Source organism: Odontesthes bonariensis, chromosome 15, assembly GCF_027942865.1.
Source record: "Odontesthes bonariensis isolate fOdoBon6 chromosome 15, fOdoBon6.hap1, whole genome shotgun sequence".
Taxonomy (NCBI): Eukaryota; Metazoa; Chordata; class Actinopteri; order Atheriniformes; family Atherinopsidae; genus Odontesthes; species Odontesthes bonariensis.
In genome coordinates, this window is record NC_134520.1 from 32,024,638 (window position 1) to 32,043,830 (window position 19,193).

A 19,193-nucleotide genomic window follows, 5' to 3' on the forward strand; every position below is an offset into this window, starting at 1 on the left:
CCTTGGTTCGGAGCACACAGCATCCATCTCTTCCAACAAAGATCTGGAACACTGATCGCTGTGACCACAGCACACGTTTCCACCGTGTGACGCTCCGTCCCAGACGCCTCCGAGCCCGGAGAAGTGGACGCCGCTGCTGGAGGTGAACATAAGGCTTCTTTTCTGCACAGTAAAGTTTGAAATGGCTTTTGTGAATGGAACGCATTTTTCCCCCACAGTCATCCCTTGTCCATGTGGTTCTATCAGCTATGGATGAATGACGGTTCCTGATGCAGCGCCTTCTGAGGGATCTCAGGTGTCCCAGCTTAGCTTCTTGCTTCCTTGTCCTTCACAAATTCCTCCAGACGTCTTGAATACTTTAATGATATAATGATATGGTCAACTGATGTTGTTGTAAAGTGCTTTATAAATAAAAAATATTCTGCACTGCAGAGGGAGAAATATGCAAATCTCTTTGTTCCTTAAAGACTCGAATTTTGGGAATCCTGTTTTTGTACCAAATCATGATTACAATCACCTGTCTGAAATAAAATGATTTTTTGTAATAAACATTATTTGCCTCATGTTGCCCTCATGCAAAGTAGGGCTGTAGGATACACAAATCTCACGATACGATACACGATATTCAGCCAAAGGTATGATTCGATACACTTCCACCATTTTCTGGGAAAAAAAAAAACGGACAGGGTGATTTGACATGATTGATTCGCTAATTGAACTGGTGGTCCGACCTTTGAACCTGAAGGACAACACAGCCAGACAAACAGAAACAAACGAACACGTCACAAACGTGAGAGCTGTGAACTTTATGCAACATTTTTATGAACTCATTTATAACCGTTTTGTATAATGTGACCCCCCCTGGCATCGTATTGTATTACCTTAATGTTCTGTGTTTTCACTAATTGTAACGTCTGACTTTTCAATAAAGTTTGCTTTAAAAAAAAAAAAAAAAAAAAAGAAGATACCTCCGGCTGAAAAATCGATACTTTATCGGGAAATGAAATATCGATATATATCGCAGTATCGATAAAATTGCTCAGCCCTAACGCAAAGTATTTTGCAGGCCTGAAATAAAAGTAAAAGAGTCGCTTTTTTTATGCTTCGGGTTTATTTCATGTCTTGCTCAGATTTATTGTCTGTAGGTAATCAACTTGCTGAAAAGACAGATTCCTATTTGAAGGTGACATATCCCTTTATGCTCTTTTGCCTGAGCTCTGATTGAGATGTATGAGACAGGCTTTGGTCAAAATACCTGTTGGTTTAAGCACAGTGGCTCTCTGTCTAAGCCCTGGTCTCACAGCGATCCGTCAACAGTCTGTTTTGAGGATTGGAGACTCAGCACATGCTCATGCCCACATTTCAACCTTCTGCTGGTGTGGGAGAGAAATGTCATGACATGGCCTAATTACACCGTGTGCCTTGTTGTCCGGTTCATATGAATATTGTTTAAGGTTAGAATGAGCTTGTTTACGATAATGGCGAAAGCCAGGCGTCTTAGAGAGATTGGGCTTGAGCCACGTACGCATTGTATGAAGCAGGGCGGTATAAAAGAGTGTCACAAACTGAGGGAATTTCCGGACATTCTGAAATGCACATGCCTCTGTGACGATTTGTTCAATAAATTCCCCATGAGAGGCTGACTATGGCGGTTCCGACTCCTTTTTCTCCACAACACTGGGAGGAACTCGCGTTAGCTACTGCTAAAGGAAAAGCTAAATAAAGAAAGCATGAGGAATTATTTCTCAGATGCTTCCATTTCCCTGCTCTGAAGTTCAGGCTCTGAGAGTTGGAGCTGATCCCTCTTTGTGGCTCAGTTTCTTCAGTCCAACGTTGAACTGGACCAAGTTGTTAAAACAGTGGGATGAAAAGTGGCTGCTGCACATTCAGTCTTTAGCCAACTCTGCTGGAACATTAGCCTCAGATAGAGTTTATCCACTGGACTCAGATATCCTCTGAGGCTGCTGATAAGTGGAAGATGCATGCTCCTCAGTGCAGCTGACAGCAGAACATTTCCACCAGAAGCTGGCTTCAACCGTCCAGCAGGGTGGATGTGAGTGGGCGGGGCTTAGCCGAGAAGGCGGAGTCAACTTAAGTGGGAAAGTACTTTTGAAATGAAAATCAGAACGGCTCGTTACAGGAGGAACTTTCAAACAATCTTTAAAATTAAACCTGTACATATGCAAATACCTTCCATCTCAAACAGCTGGTGGTCATCTATCCATCCAACCAACAACTGACAGGCATGGCAGCCGACTTTAAAGTATCCAAGTTGTATTAAGTAGAATTACTTAAAGTTAGTAAAGTAAAGCAAAGCAGGAGAAATGTCAAAGAAAGCAGAAGGTTTTGAACACACGAATCACACACATTCACAAATTTGTCCAACATCCACTTTGACATAAACACACACACACACACACACACACACACACACACACACACACACACACACACACCATGAAGGATCGCAATTGACCTTTCTTTTTGTCTCTCAGTCTCTGTGGACAGATGATTTCTCTCCTTCTGTCTTCTCTCCATCTCATGCGCTTTTACTAAAAATTGAAATATTGATCTTAATTAGAGTTTGCCGAGCTCAGCAGCTCGCGTTGAGGGTTTTAGACAAGAGGCAGCAGACATCTGTCTAAGGCACTTACATCTTCAGCGCAGGAGAGGAGCAACGTGGGTGAGGAGGGGGAGGAGGAAGGGGGGGAAAAAAAGCGTGGCGAGAGGAGAAGAGTGATGGCTCCCTGTCTCCTGCCTTTTCTAAGAAACATGTCGAGCTCTCCATCTCTGCTTGTTGTTGTCGATACCTCCGAGATAGAAGTGAGCTGAAAAGTGACACGCACACACACACACACACACACACACACACACAAATAACTCAAATCAATCCTGACAAAATGGATTCATCACAGTTAAACATGGAGCGTGTGAAGAACTGTTGGTGAACTAAAGTTTTCCAGTTGCTCACCGTCTGGTTCACACCAACGTACGCCCTGTTCACACAAAAAGATGTGTGTCTGAGTAAAAGAAACTTCCTCCTGGCTCAGTGTTTGTTCCAGCAGCAACAGACGATCACAACAAACAATTGAATCTTTGCAATTAGATTATCTATAACTATTCAAAGATCACTAACCTGGTTTTCTAGTTGGTCCTGATGAGACGTGTTCACGTGTCACTGCTGGTGGTGCGATGTTGCCAAGAGAAGCGGTAAACGCTTTGGTTTTGCCACGATTCTTTTAAGCATCCTGCCCAGCAAACGTTAAACACCACGTGTACCAATCACTGATAAAAACGGGCTTGTGGTGTTTGCATGTTGTCATTACTGCTGCTTGGGAGGATCACTGTGAAATGAAAGCAAGTCTCAGAAAAGGTGCCGATTTCACGATCAATACCAGAAAAAACCACCAATAGAGAAAGTGACAGTTTGTCACACTGGGCTGTGTGGTGCGGGGGCTGTCCTGGTATTTGCACTCGCCACCATTGTTACCGGGTTACGCTTTGTTCAGTTTGAGTAAAAAGTTGCTAAAAATTGTGAAATTTGGTGGAGATATGAAGACGAAAGAGATTAAAAAAAAAAATAGTTTAAAAGTTAAAAATCCAAAGAAGCTTCCAAACAGTTTTATGGTTATTGTGTGGAAGATCTGCTAATAAGTCGGTGTTCCCAGCAGTCTGATCGCCCCTTTTGGCCCAATTTAGTAGAAACCAATTACAGCTTTTTCAAAGACAATCAAAACGCGTTCATTTCATGGAGTAGTAATCAATCAACCTCACTACGTTATTAATAAAGATGAAGTAATCGGATGTTTTGTTTCTCACCTGCACTGGAGAAATATGTTAATTATTTTCTCATATTGAGTAGAAATGGACTGAAACACAATTTTAGGAGCTAATCTTATGACTATGAAACTTAGCATACAGAGTCCCAGCATATTAAAGACAGCCTTGGTGCAAGAGGGATCCTTACAGGCTGATGCATAAACAAACTCCATCAATTTTCCATTTATCTCCCCCAGTGACAGCTCTATGGGAGAAGATAATTACGTAACTATGCACTTTGAGCAATTTGACACAGTGTGTGATCCTGAGAAACGATGTTTAAGTAATTTGCTTAATTTTCCTGTTAATTTGGAATGAAATGAAATGTAGAAATACTTTATACCAAAGGAAAATTACATTGTTGCGGTATTTTTATTCTGAACAATAAGCTTTCATTCTGTATTGTTATTGCTGCAGGTAGGAAGGACCTCCTGTATCTCTGTGTTACAACGTAAGCCTCAAACCGATCACACTCCGTTGTTTCAACACGACGTCATGAAGAGGTTTGTTGTTCTTTAACCTCTCCAGCACAGAGCCAGCCTTTATCAGTCTGTTCAGTTTCTTTGAGTCTTTGGCTCCAATGCTGCTGCCCCAACAAAGCAGATTACTCTCTCCACCAGACTAAGAGGATACATAAAACCTTACTTCTTAAGGAAGCTAAGGTCCTTCAGTCTGTTCCTTGTAGACGGCCTTATTGTTGCACTTCCAGTCCAGTGTGCTGTCCAGGTGAATCCGCAGATTCAGATGTGATCTGAAGATCAAATCGGAGTTTAATCGGACTATCTGAACTCTGCATTAGACCTCATGTCAAAACTATTCAGGATTTTGCCGGCTTTTAACCCGCTCTCCCTTTTTTTTTGGGACTGTAGCAGCCCAGAGTGCTTAGTTTACAGTCCAAAGTCAAAAATATTCAAGTCCATAGTAAACTGATAAATGTCAGTAACTCTCAGCACTGGTGCAGGTTAAGCACACACACAAAAAATTGACTGCTGCCTTTAAAACCTCTCAAACCAACTAAATGGGCCACACTGTTGCACTTTGGTGACAGATTTCCTCACCGTCCTGAACACAGGCAGCGTGACAGGAGTTCTAATTAGTTGGTCAAATTAGCAAAGAAGTGTAAAAACACAGAAGTGCGTCACAGAGCCCGGTATTATCCCGACATTTCATCGCGCCGCTCTAAATGCATTTGGAGGCTCGTTTCATGAGCTTTTTAGTCTGTTTTACATATTGTAACGTCAGTCAGTCTCAGCTTTCTCTGACTGCACACGTGTGCAGTAAGGAGGCCCATCCAGCTCAGTACAAGTTCATTTCGTGACGTCAGCGGAGCGCGTTAGGTGGGGCTCCGAGTGCCTGCCAGGCTGCTCGTTTGCTGCCATCATTACTCCCCAGTTAAACAGTGTGTTAATGTTGTAAATATGACGCTTTGCACTCAAGCACACTGTCACTTTCACACAGTGTATTAATAGTTTTATTAGAGAAGGCCTCTCGCTGCCCTGCAGACTCCTCCCAGCATCTTCTGTGTGCAGCTCTGCACTGCCACACAACCGGTTACATCACAGAGAAACCGGAGGTGGAGGCACGAGGAGAACAGCAATGCCTCATTTATCTGTAAAACAAAAGAGTTTGACGGGACTGTTTTTCACACCGAATCTTGAAAACAACAGAAAACAAAATCCTGTAAGCGGACTTTTATTTGAGTCATGTGATCCTTTCCTGTGAAGCTGGGTTGTGGTTTTACAACCCAGCTCCACAGGGACAGTCTCCTCCAGAGAAGCTCCTGCAGTGCTCTAAATACTTTGTTTGTAGTCCAGGTTTTTTCTACTTCTGCCTAATATCATCACCATAAAACACTTTTTCAAAATGCAGACGTAGAGGCCAGTTTGACGCACATAGGAGAATGGCAGCTGTCTCTCACACCGACTTAATCAATCACCTCCTGAATGAGCCAGAACCGAACAGACCGAGGCTCTAAGGAGAGAATCCTCAAAGAGACAGAAGCTAAAACAGAGAGCTGGCAGATGGCTACACGAGATGCTGCAGCAGTGTGGACCATTTTTCTTTCAAGCATGTAAAAAAAAACCAAAAAAAACAAACACTAAAATTATATTTCTCCAATATGCGGTTAATTATGGCTACGGACAAACATTTGACTTTTTTTTAACTGATATTTTACTGACATAACATCATAGTGGTGCCACATGAAGCTATGATTTCAATAAAAATGATATGGCGTAAAAAAAAAAAAAAAAAAGCAGCTTCGAAGCTAACAGGACGCATCATTCACAGTGAACCTCCCGCTCTTATCTGAGACTGAACAAAGCAGCTGTGAGCAGAGCTCCAAAACTTTCAGTCTGAGCTGGAGGTTTCCTCTTACTGGGCCTTAACCTGAACAAATCTGTTGGCCACACTGGAAGAAAAGTTTACGTGAGACAAGTGACATCACGCTGTGGCTCTCAAGCTGCGGGAAATCAACTTCAGAACCTTTTCAAAAAAAGGGTCCAAGAAGTGTTTCAGTTCAGCATTCACACAGTTTCCTTTCTGATAATCGCTCCATCAGATGAATGGGGTCTACGGGAGTATTCAGGCTGGACTCTGAGACGATCATCATAACCTGCTCTCACCTGTGACAACGGCAGCTTTTCTCCCCTTTCCAGTCTTAATCCCAGGAGTCTAATCTACTTTTTCTGCAAGAAGAGCTGCTGTTATGTGAGCACATTCCTTAGCAAGATAAAAGACTAAAATTATGAGAAACGGGTTTTTCTATTGAGGAAATTGGGACCTGACACATTGCAACAAATATTGGCTTTAAAAGTCTTTTTGTGTGAACGGTGAAAACGTTTAAAAAAAGGTTTAAATGAGGTTTACCGTTTTTTTTTGGTTTTAAAGAGTTTGGAATGATTTTGTTTTTCTGGAAATGTCAGAATCCTTATGAATACATTCAAAAACTCCATTCAAATTAGTTTGAATGCAGATTTAGAGCAGATGGAAGCATGTGACTGCTGTATATGTCTGGCATATCGCTGCAATATTAACACGCACGGGAGAAGAGAGTCAGATTCCTGCATGTGCACACACACACACACAGACACACACAGACACACACACACACACACACACACACACACACAGAGCCTGGTGAGGGTGAAGTCACTGTGAACTCATGTGTCTCCTCTCCTGGCGTTTAAAATGAGGGCTGCTGCCGCCTCTGTCACCACCTTCCCGATGAAAGCTCTCTCAGGCACGTTGGGTCATGTGACGACACCGCCGCTCCAAAACAGAAACACGCACAGCCATAAACACCGTCACAGCACTGACATGACATGTCAAAGAGAGACCGAGAGACAAGACACGCTAAGTTTAGATTTTTTATTTCATCTTTTTTAAAACTTTACAAAAAACCTGAGGGAAAAAAAACCCGAATCACAAACACTCAATTTCATATAAAATACAGGTTTAAGGATAAAGATAAAATTCTGAGGCCCTGAGTGAAATCATTCAGAGGGAAAGGACAGAGACGACTGTCCAGACAAACCTGGGGTTCAGAAATCACACATGGATGAGATCTGTTCACCTCCAGCCCCGCTGCGCTCTGCTGCTAAAGCCGCGGCTTGATCTGCAGCTTCTTCTCTGCGGAGCAAAAAAAACACAAAAACACACCCCTGTGTTAAAATGAAAAAAATCAAAAGACAAATTGTGTGTTGGCTCATGTGGAACTGACTCTGATCCACTGTCTGTTAAAATGCTCGAATCCTGCGGAAACATTGAGCGATGACATCTGAGCTGATGAGTAAATGAAGAAGAGAGCAGGACAACACAACGGGTGAAGGCGTGTGTGTGTGTGTGTGTGTGTGTGGGAAGTTGTAGTTTGGCAGTGATACATTACATCTGAGCTAATTTATGCAAAGCGTAGAGGAGCTTGTTTGGCTGAGTTCCACCTCTGATGAGGCTCTGGCTGATGTGTTGTGTTAGTGAGGGCCCACAGTGTCATTAGTAATACTTAGGAGCACAAAGCAGCCGGACAGTGGGGGTGGACGGATGAGCAAATGAGTCTTTGGAAGTGTGTTCCTGAGCTCAGGTCTGCTGGGTTTTACAAAAGGAGGAAACTTAAAGACAACGATTTCCCACTTTAACACTTTTTTTTAGCGCTTTCTAGTTGTGGAAAATTAATCTAGAAGATTCCACATATCCTAGGATGTGAGGAAAAAACATAGTTAATCACAGAATGATTCCACATTTAATAAAGTTCTTACTCACGTAGATAAAAGTGCACGCCGAATCAGAACAAATAAATTCAGGATCATTCTAATTGCCAAAACGCCTTAAAATCCAAGTTGGACCATCTCAACAAATCTCTTGCTTGATGTTTTCATGGTGTTTGTCAATGTTAAAACACCTTTGAACCAAAGTCTTATTTTACTGATTCAAACAAAATGTTAAAAGACCTGACCTGTCATTTAAAGAAAATGAAATGTGAGCACACACCTCTGCCTGAATTCTGCACTTTTGTTTTACTCGGATGAAACAGAGAAAGAAGTTAACGGAGCCAGAGGGGAGAAACCTCCACTGTCTTTAGTTTGTTGTGTTGTGTGAGCTGAATCAGGCTTCAGATGCAGTTAAATGTTGCACAGCAGAAGCAACCAGAGCACATGTGTGCACGTCCAGCAGGCAGGGGCAGGTGGATGGTGGATGTTGCTGAGCAGAGGAGGGGGCCTCACTCCTAATCCTTTATCTGTCAACAGTGAGCTGAGCTGAGCCTCCGTCCAGCCCAAAACCTAAACATTATTACCTCTGAATGCTGTTACTCCTCCCCTGAGCACCATCACATCGACTCTGATCATCATTATCTGTGTGCAGCTCAGCACTCCCCCAATCCCAAGAATTAAAGTGATCCAACACCATTCGCGACAAAAAAGATCCTTCGACAAAACATCTGTGGACAACGCGCCTCACAGTCAGCACTTTTACACCAAGGGTGTCACAGCTAGCCCTGGGTGCAACCTTAATACCCTCTGCCATCAGTCCTGTCAATTAAAACATCCCAGTGAGCGCCAGCTGGGATTGTAACTATGATTTCCAGCTGTAGCCTGGCTTAAAACTTTTTTTTTTTTTTTTTTTTTTAAATCAGATGAATTGTGTCTTTGTCATTTGAACATGACAGCATTTTAATACTTGTTGAGGCACTCAAAAGCCGTACTGTACTAGCTGAGGAAAGTACGGTCTACAAGCTGCACACAACTGGAACAAACTACCAGCAGAACTGAAATCAGCCCCAACTGTGAGCACTTTTAAATCCAGGTTAAAAACATTTCTCTTTTGGCGTGCTTATGGTTGAGTTTATATTTTCTTTGATTGCTTTTAACTGTGTTTTAATTTTTATTCTATTTTTTTTTCTCTTTAAATTGCTTGTTTTTATGCTGCTTTATGCCGTTCTTTTAAATGCCTCGTCTTTATGTAAAGCACATTGAGTTGCCTGTGGTATGAAATACACTATATAAATAAAGATGCCTTGCCTTACAATTTGAATGCATTTGAAGTACAGCATAGGATGCAAATTATAGAAATGTTCAGATTGTGTGCTGCCAGCAGAATACTTTACTGCATACAATGTCCATGCACAAGTACTTGGAAGTAAAGAGTAAATACCAAGCTTGAGAACGGTTAAAGAAGACCCTCAAATCTGTCCACTCTACCCAGTTGGTTAAACAGGAAACAGAGTGTAATGACTTGTTAACGGTAGGGGTGGGCCAAAAAAAAAAAAAAAAAAAAATCGATTCATGTACGTATCGCGATTTTTTTTATGGGATGATTTTAAAAATCAATTTTTCTCCTCTGAATCGATTATATCACGTCATATCCAGAAAAACTTCATCAATTCATCACATTAAGTTATGTTAAAATTAGCCCACATTTGTGTTGTGTGGACAATTCAATTCATTTTGTAACTAAACTTAAAAAAAATGCCTCTTTTTGTCTCAGTTGAAATAAATGTCAGCTGCTGGAATGACTGACACAGACTGATGTGCATTGTTTATGGGAACGACATTCATTCTAGAAGTGTATGATTCAACTTGTTTGTTTTTTAAGGAGGAAGAAAATTGCAATTACTGATTATATCGAATCGCGATACTTGTAGAATCGCAATTATCGTGATACAATCGAATCGTGACCAAAGCACATCGTCCCACCCCTAGTTAACGGTGTCTGATAATCAGGCACAGAAAAGCTTTGACACTCCAAAGTAAAGGAACCCCACATTAAGCCATGTTTACAGTAAAACGACCGTAGTTCTGTAACTGATGGATGCTGTTTTCTCATGATGTGTAGTTTTACTAAATGTGACGAGCGTTCAAACCTTTGACTTGTGTTGTGTCACTTTGCAGCGTCTCCGGTGCATCTGCCTCCTCAGGAGAGCTGGAGAGGGAGATGAAGGACGGCAAAGCCAAAGGACCCGCAGTGGACGTCCCAGGAGATGCCTGAGCATCCTGCGGCATGATGACAGACAGACCGGGCCTTGGAGAGAGAAGAGCAGATTCATTAGTAACACAGTGACGTGATGAGGATGCTGTGGCGGTCAAACTGCATTTCTAACCTCTTCGAAGGCTCCTTAGTGCGGACTTTCTTCGCTGGAGTGGTGCACGTGCTGCCGGCGTTGCGTTTGGCTCGCTGGCGGTGGTGCAGCTTGCAGCGGGAGCCTCGTGGGCAGGAGCCAGACTTGGAGAAGTCTGGACACACCAGAGTGTGTTTCTTCTTACACTGGTGATTAAATACACACGACATCAGCAGCTGAGTCTGTCAGCATACATGCATGAAGCTCCAACTGCTCAGAAATAGTCAAACGCAGCGTGGGTGGACATGTCCTGCCATCGAAGAAACCTGTGAACAACCAGAACCTCACAGCAGACGTGTGTGTGAACTATAAACATGCTGCATGAGGGGTAAGCCACATAATGAGAGTACATACAGAAAAAGATCAACTCTGACATTAACACAGACAGACCCAGGTTTACAATGGAAGCTTCCAAAGTCCTCCTCGTTAAGCTGATCAGTAGTTCAGTAGAGCTGCATTTTAACATAAAAGTCACCTAAATGATTGCTTCAGACCACAGTTGTCTGTATTTTCACTGTGGATCAGTTTTTCCCGGTGCGTCATCCTGTGGTGACGCTACGCAACCTGGTTAATATGCTTCTTACCAGCCGATGGAAACGCGTGAATCGCATTTCTCGGAATTTGCTTCAGGAGGAATGAAAACCTGGCTACAGCCAGCAGAGAACTGCAGCAAAAAGATGGAAGTTCACTTCAGCTAAGGCCACAGAAATCAGCAATGCGGCACATTCCCACAGCGTTGTGCTGAAGTGCTTTTATTTGAGCTTTGGAACATAACCATTGTGATTCAGTGCTTTGTTCTCACGATTACTGCCTCCTCTCCTCATCTACACTCTTGAACACTGCAGTTAGCACTGTACAGTGTTCTGGTAAAATCTCTGTGACATCAGAGGGTGAGACCATGTATGATTGGGTTATTACTGCAGCTGTGTGTGCATATGCTGCATTTAATAAAACTGTGTTTAAATATCGTTTACAAAGAGGAAAACCTTTTCGGTGGTTAAAGTTGGCATGTTTTACAGGCTATGGTAGAGATTAAGCAAAGCCGAGACAGAATGGTGGATGTAAGAAGTAACCTAACAATGTTTGAAAGCAGATGATAGCTTCACTTATACTACGCACCGTTTCAGCTCAACAAAACCAGACGAACCCAGCTCGCCTTTGTGAAAGGCCTCTCTGCAAAAATGGCATCAATTGGGAAGCAGGAGAGACAAACAGATTCAACGACATCATTGGCACATGGCCTGCACAAGAGAGCAGCTCCTATCAAAACCATTATTTCAAATAGCACTTGGACCAGGGATGTCCAAAGTCGGTCCTCCCCGACTTAGACCATCACATTTAGGAAAGGAAAGAAAAAAAAAAGGGGAAACTTTTGTTTGGTACTGATAACATTCAACAATCTTTGTACTATTACTGGAAATATTGTGCTGCATCAGCACTGTATTTAAGAATAATAATAAAAAAACTTGATGAATGGGCTTCTTTTTCATGTGGGCAGTCGGGTTTTATATAAAGCCGAGAGACGCCCATGCATCAGTTTTTCTGCAGCCGCACTCCAAGTTTACAGGCCCAGCGCTTCTCTTATAGAATATCATACAAGCAATGAAGAAAAGAGCGTTTCTTAGTATTGAAATATACTTCATGAACACCTGTATTGGGCCTTACTACTTGAAAGATTTAATGTTGATGTGAATCTGTGGAGTGGACCCGAGTGGTCTATTGATCTCACACAGAACCAGTGTGATGTGATTTTAAGTGAAGCTCACCTCTCCATTGGGCACTTGTTTGTAGGTTACTACCTTTAAGAGACTACATTTTTGTCACCCTATCTTTTTATGTACAAGTAAAGCAAGTGTGTCACTGTTAATGCCATCCCGGGGAGGACTGTGCATGAGAGCGTGAGCTTTCACATCCATGTTTGCAAGTGAGTGCGTATGACAGTGTAATACGGGTGTAAATTGGTAGCTTCATTCTCCACGAGATCCGATCCCTCCCACCTGTCAGAAAAGCTAATTATATTCACTCTGGAGTGCAGACTGCGAGGAGTGTGTGTGTCTTTGCATGTGTGTGTGTGTGTGTGGAGGGGTGAGGAGTGCGGGAGTGGGAAGCAGATTGGTCCAGAAATAGAGTGCGTGTGTGAGTGAGTGGAGGGAAGAGAGATCGATTTTCCAGGAACATTGTGGACTCTTGGTCAACTCCCTCTGGAGCCAGGGGCCCCCCGACTCCATGCCATCAGAGCCCCTCACCCAACCCTCACACATACGTTCCTTCACCCAATGGGTGCCAACGCAGCCCGGGATCAACTCACTGTCAAATGCTTCTTCGGGTCACTTTATAGGGCCGCGGTTTTGAAACAACAAGTCAGACCCGCCGCAGGCGTCAATGATGATAGCAATATATCTGGTTCAGTCCGACGTCAATGCTGAACCTACCACCAGCTCTTATGTTGCACATCATTTTAAGAAGTCAGCCATTCTGGATTCCCATCAACAAATTGTTTGCCAGACTAAAACTCCCAAACCCAGAATGATTTGATTGATAACCATGTAAAAACACAAGAATCTGCATAGGAGCGCGTGGTTAACAGTTGACCAAACACTGCTGTTTTGGCTTCAGGACTGATCTTTGGAACAAGTTGCAGCACATAAACTACACATCAATAGATATGCAACTATATCGTTTTTTAAAAAGTTCAGAGACAATGAGAAAGAGGTGAATTACGTTTGAGCAGCTTCACTTCTATATCAAGCATAAATGGGAAACATTTTAGATCCGTTCAAGTTTATTTTTATGTTTTAAACTTATTCTAAAATGGATTAAATTCCTTTATCTCAGCTCAAACCAGTCTACACACATTTCTGAACAATGGCATGATGATATTCCCTCACTTGGTTAAATAACTTTTAGTTGCAAGATCTTCCAAGTTCAGTCTTTCTTTGAGAATTTCTCACATTCATCTTGACAGTAACATTTAAGTTCAGCCAGAATGGATAGAAGGAGTCTGTGCTCAGGTCATTCCAGAGAGGCTTTACTGGGTTCAGGTCCAGACTCTGGCCTGCTCACGCCAGGATTTTTAGCTTTCCTGAAGCCACTCCTGCTGATTTTTTTTGCATCCATCTTTAATTCTAGTCTAACTAGTCTCCAAAGGCCTTTAGCAGGAAAATATCCCCACACAAAACTGCTGCCACTACAGCTTTTTATTGTAGAGGTGGTATTTAGTAGGAAGTGCCTATTTTCCGCCACACCTGCCTTTGAGAATTGCGGTCAAAAAGTTCAATCCTCATCACATCAGATCAGAGGATTTTCATTCTTGAGATCTGAGGCCATCATGAGTCTTTTAGTGCAAAATATATTCAGTTTCTCACCTCTGTCTCACCTCTCCACCTAATTGGTGGAGGGCTGCACCAACTCTTGTCCTCCTCTACGCTTCTCACTTCTCCACAAAGTGACTGTGGGGCTCATTGGAAACTTCTCTTTCCTGAATGCTCAATCTGGCTGCGAGCTCTTTTTTTGTTCTTGGTTCGACAGCTCGTGGACAGCTTTTGGACCCTTTAAATGCTGCAGAGTTTTATTGTATCCTTTCCTATTTACACAATCAAAGACAGTTTTCTCTGCCTTATGGCTTTTTTCTCTGAGACACCATCAGTTAAAAGAGCTCAAACAGATAAAGTCAGTAGCCATGTTTCCATCAACTCGCTTTAAGTGAAAATCTAGGTTGCCAGAGTGTACTTTGGTATCCAGAGGAGTTTATGCTGGACTACAAACTAGCAGGAAAAAACTTCTGGAAAACAAAACAAAATCAAATAAAACAGATATACAGTATACAAAACTTAAGAAAATGTCAACATAATACAAAGTTGAACACAATACGATTGGAGCTACTGCTAAGTGCTCCCACCACTGCAAGCCAGTATTGTTACAACATGAAGAAATGCATTTCTATTCTAATGGGTATCCACTTTTCTGCAGCAAAGTCGAGGGTAATTTTAGCATCAGTGTTGTTCCTGGAACAAAACAACACGAACAATACGAGGGGAAAGGCCTAAATAGTTGTTCTCCTTGGTTGTCATTTTTATAGAAGACGTTAAGTATGTATGAAATACTATGCATGCAAGTTCAAATCATAGCGATCAGTTTGACTGCTAAGCTCAGAGTTTGTTAGCCTGATTTCCTATTTGCTGTTCTAACTTCCCAGCACTAAAGTTGGAGGTTGAGATTTTGCACACGTCAGAGATTGTGGTGACTCCGACAGGAGTGAAATGGACTTCCAGTTGAGTAGCACAAGACACACATATGTAGAAAGAAGGAGTTACACCTCATTTCCTCCAGAACTTGCTTCTAAATCAAATCAAATTTATTAAGACTGCGGGGCGGGGCGGTCGGTGGCTTAGTGGGTTAAGCAGCCGCCCCATGTACAGAGGCTACAGTCCTCGCTGCAGCTGGCCCCGGTTCGAGTCCCGCACCGGATGGCCCTTTGCTGCATGTCTTCTCCCTCTCTCTACCCCCTGCTTCCTGTCTCTCTCCAACTGTCATATCAATTAAAGGCATAAAAAAAACCCAAAAATATGTTCCAAAAAAAAATAATTTTATTAAGACAGCAAGGTGCCCAGGTCCTGTGGCTGCAGAACAAACCCAGATCATCAGCCCTCCACCACCGTGCTTGACAGCTGGTATTTGGTTGTCTCACACTGTGCTGCTGTGCATTATAAGCAAACATCTCTCTGTCCAAAGGACATTGTTCCAGAAGTCGAATGCAACTTTGCAAACCTAAGCCGTGCTGCAAGTATGAAATCAGTGCAAGAAATATTAAGTGTCTGAGAAATTGACTGCAAAGCTCAGTCTGCTCCCCTCAGCTCCATACATCCTCATTTTCATAAAAAGACGAGAAAGCGTGAGAGAGAGAGAGAGAGAGAGAGAGAGAGAGAGAGAAAGAGATGGGAAATGGGAGGAAAAAAGCAAAAGTGGACAGAACATCTTTATCCCACCGCAAGTTAACAATTTTCCACTTGATTTAAGGAATGCTGGGATGTCTCTGGGGCCTATTAGAGAGCTCTCTGCTGGGCCCAAACCAGGAAGAGTCAGCACATTTACCAAGAGACAGAGAGCGAGCAAAAGAACCAATTCACAAGACGAGAGGAAAGGGGGGGGGGGGCTGGGAGGTGGAAGCGAGTAAAATAAAAAAGGGACATCGCATGCATTTACAACTTGGGCATTAAGCCAAAACTCATTGAGAGCGACTTACAGAGAGTAGAACTCAACAATAAACGAGCCCAGGTTGATATATTATCAGATTTACAAGAGGAACATTTTGAGAAAATGGGGGTTCACTGCATCACTTAGCTTAAGGCTGTGATCAGATTGGCATTAGCATCTTCTCAGTTCATTTAAATGACACCAATGCGTTGATGCAGTGGAGGTATCAGTGCCCAGAGCTTCAGTAGAAAAAGAAACATTGCTTTCTTGTTGCAATGCATAATATTGCTGCCAAAAAGTGGAATCTGGCTTCACTTTTACTGCAGCTTTAAATTCATTGCCAAACGGAGACCTGGCAGTTATGTGCGAGCAAACATTCTTGATCAAGTAATTTACCAAATGATCATTCAGAATCAGTCCTGAAAATTGATCGTTGCATTGCTCAATCTTTCCGGACCGTATTTCATCACGTCTCGTGTATAAAATAGTGTGATGCTTGCACATCAAGTTTCACATGAAATCAAAGTCTCAAGCTGACAACAAACAGGAGTCAGCACACACCACATGTGAGACAGAAACTCTTAAAACTACTAACGGGCAACAACTTTGCCTGTAAGAAATACAAAAAGCTAAAAAAAGAGCTGTGATCTACGAGTCATTTCACAGTCATTGGGCTAAAGGACAGAGCAGATTGCTCCGTGTTACAGGACAGTGAAGTAGTCCGGTGGGAACTGATAACCTGCCAGGTGTAAAGGCAACAGCAGCTCTAATTCTGCAGCCTACACGAACCAACTTCATCGTTTTTAAAATTTGATGCAGCGACACATTCAAAAAAAAGGTTGTTAGTGGGGCAAAGAAAGACAGAAACGTTTGTAGAGTCAACAGTAACAGATTTTGGGAAGATTCTACCATCAGCAGATTGATTGGTGAGGGTGTCAGGATCGGGTATAAAAGGAGCATCCACCACGCCGTGGCTCACCAGGTGCCAAACTCCATCAGAGAATCACTTCAAAACTGTCAGCATCTACAGAGCAGAATATTGTGAAAAGATTCAGGGAGTCTGGGGAAGTCTCAGCGTGGAAAGGCCGAGGACAGAAACCACTGCTGGATGAGCTGGGAGCCCTCAGGCAGCACTGCATGAGAAACCGTCATCACGCCACCATGATCCATACAGCCACACGGGCTCAGGAGGAGCTGGGAGAACCATTTCCACTCAACATGGTCCACCTCTGCATCCAGAAATGTGAGCTGAAGCTGTATCACACCAGGAGGAAGCCATATATCAGCTCTGAGCAGGAACACGGCCCAGTTCTGTGGACACCAGCTCATCTCAGATGGACAGAAGGACAGTGGACACGTGTTCTGTGGGCAGATGAGTCCACGTTTCAGCTGCTTCTGGGAAAAACTGCTGAGAAAGAGCATCCAGGCTGTTCTCAGAGAAAGGTTTAAAGCCAGCCTCTGTGATGGTGGGGGGGGGGGGGGGGGGGGGGGCATCAGGGTCCATGGCACGGATGGCTCTATCTGTGTGAAGGTGCCACTGATGCAGGTGGATGTTGGAGTTCTAGAGAGACAGATGCTGCCATCGAGGTGACGTCTTTTCAACCGACTGTTGAGCAGCTGAAATCTTTGATTCAGCAAGAATGGACACTATTACCACACTATTATAAACTGAAACTATTAGTATCCTCAGTTCCCAAACCACCAAAAATGAACACACTGTTCCTACATAAATACTAAAAACAATTAACTAATCAATGCGGTTCAGAAAATGTCCCAACTTGTCATGAATTCGGGGTTTTAGTCAGAAATGAACACAGTTAAGGAGGGTGCAGACGGATCCTGCAGGGTGGAGGTGGAGACAAAGCCAGGATGAGGCAGGATGGTAGCGGGTCTGCTGAAAGGAGGAGGAGGATGGAGACAAGGAGCAGACTTAACCCCAGAGTTGCTGGATTGTCTGCCGGCTCGGCTCGTAATGCCATCCTCAGCAGTTTTCCCATCTATAATTACTGCCTGCTATCCATCATACAGCCGCCAGAGCCTCGCAGTGCAGCGCTTCATAAACACACACACATGCACTCAAGCAAAAACACACACTGGGGAAAATCACAGACCTAAGCACTTCAGCTAATAGAATAAATATTAATATCCCTTTTTGTTTTCTATATCCTCGTTTCCCCGCGCACTATTCAAATGAAGCCTGACAGTGTGAAAAAGCATCTGTTTCACACTCAGCGCTCAGAAACCAGCAGAGAAAAAGAGACAAAGGGAGGTAAAAAACAAAGGAGAGGGGTGGAGGTCATGTTTGAGGAGGACATGGGGACAGCATGTGTTTGTGTGTGTTGACTTGAACATCTCCAGTCATTTGTAAGTGGCTCCGTTACCCATCAGGCCCTCAATGTGTCACTCAGACACTACAGCTATGCCATTATGGACCACCACCCCCCCGCAGCTGTTGCTGCCTGTGTGTCACTGTGTACACGTATGTGTGCGTGTGCAGGGGGCATATTGGTTACCAAACTACTTGTTTACCTAAGCCTCAGTTTAACTTTGGTGGAACCTTAGACGTGTTACACAATCTAACTGTATGTTCAAATAAAAAGCATAGCGTCAAGAGAGAATTTTGAAATCAGATGATGGCGTCTAAATAAAAGTGGGGTGAGATCAAACCAACAAAGTCATGATCAAATAAACCATGACTGGCAAATTGAAGCAAACTTTTCTGTGGTCAGGTTTGGAGGAAATTAACAGAATGCAGCGGCAGAGGTTGCAAACAGCTGGAATTTGTGGTCAATAACTGGAATCAATCAATCTCATCCCTCTCATCGGCTAATCTCTGCCGTCATTAGTCCTCCTTATTGTGACTCAGTAATTGACCTCAGCAAAACGGTTCACCTGGAGGAGAGGAGGCTGCAGGAGGTGTTCAGTTGTTTCGGGGTGTAAACGGATACAAAAAAAAGACTGTCATGGACTCGTTTCTCCTAGTTTCCTTCTCTATTCACGTCACACCTGAGTGGGATTAAGACAACATGAGATGAAGGAAGGCTTCAGAGGAAGTTCTTTGGTTTGAGACAGTTAGGGGAAGTATACCCTGTCATGCTAACAAAGCCGATTAGACACATGATTATTCTCAGTATATGAAATATTTGCTGCTGTTTCAGGACTTACACAAGCCGTTCCCACTCACCATTATGTGCTTTAACTCTATAAAAAAGCCAATAACCACTGCTTTTAGTGAAATTTACTCACTTATTTGTTAGTTTTTCTTGTTTCCATCAACTTTTTCTGATGCCAAAGAGCAAAACGTGCCAAAAAGGCTCAGAAACGCAACAAGTGAACACAAATATAGGAAATGTGCACCTGAGTGGTTACCGACCTGATTGTGTGAATGTGGACAACCAGAGGTCAACTGTGACGTTTGTCTCATATGAACCAGTCAAACTGGTTTATTAAGAAGGTGAGTGTCACATTAACTTTTATCTGAGTCATTAAATCAAATCCAGGTGTTGGCCAGAGTGACATGGCGCCGTACACATGCCGTCTTCTAACACCAGAGCTGATCCACTGCACACAA

The 19,193-nt window shown here is 43.0% G+C and overlaps 1 protein-coding gene across 1 annotated transcript in view; it reads right to left on the reverse strand.

The window, feature by feature from the left end:
* Window positions 1-7,174: 7,174 nt before the first annotated feature.
* zc3h3 (zinc finger CCCH-type containing 3) overlaps window positions 7,175-19,193 on the reverse strand; it is a 71,272-nt gene continuing 59,253 nt past the window's right edge. Inside the window, exons 10-12 of the mRNA XM_075485988.1 lie at window positions 10,412-10,575; window positions 10,175-10,332; window positions 7,175-7,449 (exon numbers count right to left, since the gene is read on the reverse strand). Of these exons, the coding sequence (XP_075342103.1) occupies window positions 7,418-7,449; window positions 10,175-10,332; window positions 10,412-10,575 (354 nt within the window). The 3' untranslated portion in view covers window positions 7,175-7,417. The remainder of the gene's footprint in view (window positions 7,450-10,174; window positions 10,333-10,411; window positions 10,576-19,193) is intronic.